General features: G+C 39.9%; 1 protein-coding gene across 1 annotated transcript; it reads left to right on the forward strand.

The window, feature by feature from the left end:
• Positions 1 to 3,462: 3,462 nt before the first annotated feature.
• LOC122400515 lies at positions 3,463 to 3,879 on the forward strand. The gene has a single exon (XM_043402036.1). The coding sequence runs from the start codon at positions 3,463 to 3,465 to the stop codon at positions 3,877 to 3,879; it is 417 nt and encodes a 138-aa protein (XP_043257971.1).
• Positions 3,880 to 4,307: the final 428 nt, after the last annotated feature.

A 4,307-nucleotide genomic window follows, 5' to 3' on the forward strand; every position in this document is an offset into this window, starting at 1 on the left:
GTCTTTTCGCGCTGGCGGCTGGAGCTAGACCTCCTTCGATGAACAGCTTTTGGTTTGGGGCGCCTCCCACAACTGTAACGTGTCCCAAGTAATTATCTGGAATAACACACATTTGATCAGCACGAAGCACGGTCTTCTTCGCATATTGCGGCTCTATCTGCAACGGGTTATCCTCTCTGTCCGTTATTCGTAGCTCCCCTGCTCTGCTGATCACGATCACACCTGGGTTCTCCGTGTACGGATGACCAACCAAAAGGGGTACAGCCTGGCTCCCTCTCGGAACAATGTGCACCTCCGTCCTCACCGTCACACCATCGATGCTGATATCAGCCGTCAGAACACCCAATGGCTGCACACGCCCTTCGCCATAACCCACAAAACAATTCAACTTTGTCTCATAATAGCTAAGTCCAAGTTCGTCAGCGACATCTTTTCGCAAGGCCGTCACGCTGCTTCCTAGATCAACATAACATTTAACTTGCCGTCCGTTAATAGTTGCTTCTTTGAAATATTTCTGGTGTGTATCTCCGTTAATACACAATACTGGTCGGTTCCGCGAATGTGTTTGTGTTGCTTCGGTTGTACTTCCCGTCGACCCAGACGCCCCGTTTGCCGTACATGTACGCGAAATATGTCCGCTGGCTCCGCATTTGAAACAGGTCGGCACGTGCTTCGGTTTATGGCAAAACCGCGCCGTGTGCCCTATTTGTTTACACTCGTGACACCTTAGAGGTGAACGTCGATTCGCCACGCCATTGCTATCGGATCGTTCATTAGGCGTTGCCAGAGTTTCCTATGTGTAACTCCCCGCGTTTCGTAAATCCGTCAACAATTCGCTTGGTTTTTTGTATCGAGCCTACGGTCCTAGATAATCCCTGAGCCGAATGCTATCGAGGCCGTTAACGATCCATTCTATTGCTTCGCGGTCTCCCATTTTTGCTTTATTACATCTCGACAGTTTCTTATAAAAATACTCATTTTGATTAGGTTTTTTCTTATAGGTTTCGGCTCGCAGCCTAGCACTCACCATGCTTTCATCGGCTGGGAAGTTCTCCCTCAATAGTTCCTTCCATTGCAACCAAGATCGGTCCATGCGAGGCAGGCTGTCCCTCCACTTTCTCGCTACACCCGTTAACTTCATCAGAGCATAGTGACGAACGGCGATCTTGTCCCACTGGTAGAGGTCCCCATATTCTTCCATCTTCTCAATCCACTCGTCGATTGTGAACTCACCCACAACAGGGTCAAATACCGGCAATACCATTGCCAAATCGCGAAAATACCGCTCTTCTCTGCCTTGCCCTTCGTTAGCCATCGCGGCCAGAGAAGATGTACACGGGTATTCGTACAAAACAAAACTTCTAAACTCAACAACTGAAGTAATAATGGCGTCGATTTCCGTGTTTCTCCACGTGTCGACCCAGCAAAATACTTCTAAAAACCACCAAATACCACCGAATACCACCAAAATTCACGCAGGCGAATCCCACTTCTGATAAATTGTCGGAATCCCGGGGACCGAGAGTTTAAAAGACCACGGGCGTTTTTAATTTAATCTCTTTATTAACAGATTCTCTTTTCGCGGCTGGCGCGCGATTCGATGCCACAATACTGTAATGCTTTATAAAATTCAAAAAACGAATTTTGTGTTTAATAGTAACAGTGACAATAATAATAGTAATAATATTTACAGTTTAGATATCGAGTATAAATGTTTAAATTGTGTTAGCTGGTCATATTTTTACACGTTTAAAAAGTAAAATCAATATTGAGTTTGATGCAGGTACGCATCATGGGAACGTGCAAATAAATACAGTTATAAATATCGAGAGCTAATATGTCTCATCGAATCTATCCGTAATATTCAGGAAGCAATGAGTTTCCGCATGCATTACACATAACCAGTTATATTGAACAGGAATTAAAGCAATGCCCACTTTGACAGTCCATTAATTGTGCCGGGGAGCTCTGATACGGCATGGATTAAAGCGATCGGCGATGAGCAAATTTTATGAAACTGGACTCGATTACTAGAACCAACAGATACACGTATTTATCTCTCTCATCCTTTACAGATATTTCGTAAGGGAACTTGGATTCCTCGATGGCGATTTGATCAAATATTTGATTAACCGTCCGCCATCGTAAATTTGTTTCAACGTATTACGAGTCGTAACACGTAACTAAACTGCAGATGTTTATGCATTTATGGGGAAATTTTAATTCTTAAAAAATTAGAGAATAAATTTAATATGCAAAAGTGTAGGAAATACTTAAAGTAAGATACGAATTATCAACCCTCACGGACAATCTTCTACAAAGCTTCCATTTCATTAATTCTATTAATAAAAATACCAATTTACATAAAAATCCGCAGTCTAGTAACAATAATGATTTTGCAAATAAAAAATTATATTTCTTTTGTTTAGCTACCTCTCTCCAACAACTGTTATTCTTGATTATCGCGTAAATAAATAAAGGAAATAAATATAATGAATAAACAAGATGGTCGCCATGATAGAGTGAAACATTTTAAACATTTAAACTAATGAATAATTTTCTTTTATCGATGCAAACAAACACTAGTTTTATTTTTACCGAGGCTATTGGTAATAATTCGACTGCAGATGTTTATGCATTTATGAAAAATTTAAAGAATTTATTAAGAAATTTATTAAGAAAATTTATTAAGAATTTACTTAACTTAATTAACTTAACTTGATTGCTTGCCTCTGAAGAGTGAGCAGCTAAAAAGGGAATATTAAAAACCTTATATACTTTCGTAAAATAGTATTGTAGCGACCATTGTATAGCCACTACGCCCTTGCCAGCGTATGAATGGGAATGGAATGTAAGGATAGTTTTAAGCTTTCTATTTTTTCATTTTCCCAGGGTCTCGTGCGAGCCTGGTCGTCCTGTTAAACACTTGGCGACCAGAGCCGTGCGAGGCGTCTGTTTTCCTTCAAGGTTTCGCCTGGGCCTCGGTCCACCTAGATCCGGGCCCGGCGAGCCTTTTGACTTTTATTACTCTCTTTCACTGTAGCTAAACTTTTCCTACACTAAGTATTTTCCAGTTTCGTTTTTCCGTCTTTCTGCTCTATCTCTTTTTCTGTACCTTTACTATTAGGGTAAGAATGTGTATACACTCCGCGACAAAACTATAAGACATGTGCGAAATTCGAAGAAAATTCTATGTAAGCCTTGAGTTTTGTCTTCTTTCATTTATAGTGTTATTGTTTACGTTATACACAAGTATATTCTACAGTTCTATGAAATATCGAAGGCTACAATTCCAAGAATTTGGAAAATGTATGTAAACATGCTATTCTCTTCGCGACAAAACTATAAGACAGTAGGCTTTCGTCAGTCGATCTTTTTCTCTAATCACAGTCACAGTGTTAAAAGTAATTGTGTACTTAAAATTAAACATTTGTAATTTTGTTCTTACATAATATAATTACAATGCCGCGTGGGAAAAAGCTGACAGAGAGTGAAATAAGAGTGATCGTAAATTTAAAAGAAAAGAATACTTCTATTTCAGAAATTTCAAGAGTGATTGGGCGAAGTCGATGTGCCGTGTTCAATTATTTAAAAAATAGAGGGAATTATGGAAAGAAACATCCTGGAGGACGTCCAAAAGCGGCAACCGAACGACAACGGCGAGCAATTCTGAGGGTAGCGTCGAATTCTAGCTTGACAGCACGGCAAATTGCAGCAGAAGCTGGCGTTCATACTAATATTCGTAATGTGCAACGGATAATTAAACAAGCTAAGCATTTAAAAAGACGAAAATTGCAGAAAAAACCACCACTTACGAATCGACACAAAGCAGCCAGGGAAGATTTTGCTGAAAGACATATCCAGTGGGGAAAAAAGTGAAAAAAAGTTATCTTTTCAGATGAAAAACGTTTCAATTTAGATGGACCGGATGGTCTTTCATATTATTTTCATGATTTGCGGAAAGGAGAATTGCATTTGTCAAGGAGGCAAATGGGCGGAGGCGGCATCATGGTATGGGCCGCAATAGGGTACCACGGGAGAACCGATATAAAATTTATTAACACCAGCATGAATGCAATTAAATATATAGAAATATTAGAGGAGCAATTAACGCGACATGCCAGTACTATTGCATGTGAAAATTATATTTTTCAACATGATAATGCCGCTGTGCATACAGCGAAACGTGTAAAAAAATATTTTGAAGACCGTGATATACAAATTTTACCATGGCCTGCGAGGTCTCCAGATTTAAATATAATCGAAAACATCTGGGGAATGTTAGCACGTGCTGTGTATGGAAATGG

Source organism: Colletes gigas, unplaced genomic scaffold (genome assembly GCF_013123115.1).
Source record: "Colletes gigas isolate AHSC1104 unplaced genomic scaffold, ASM1312311v1 Colletes_gigas_Sc00018, whole genome shotgun sequence".
NCBI lineage: Eukaryota > Metazoa > Arthropoda > Insecta > Hymenoptera > Colletidae > Colletes > Colletes gigas.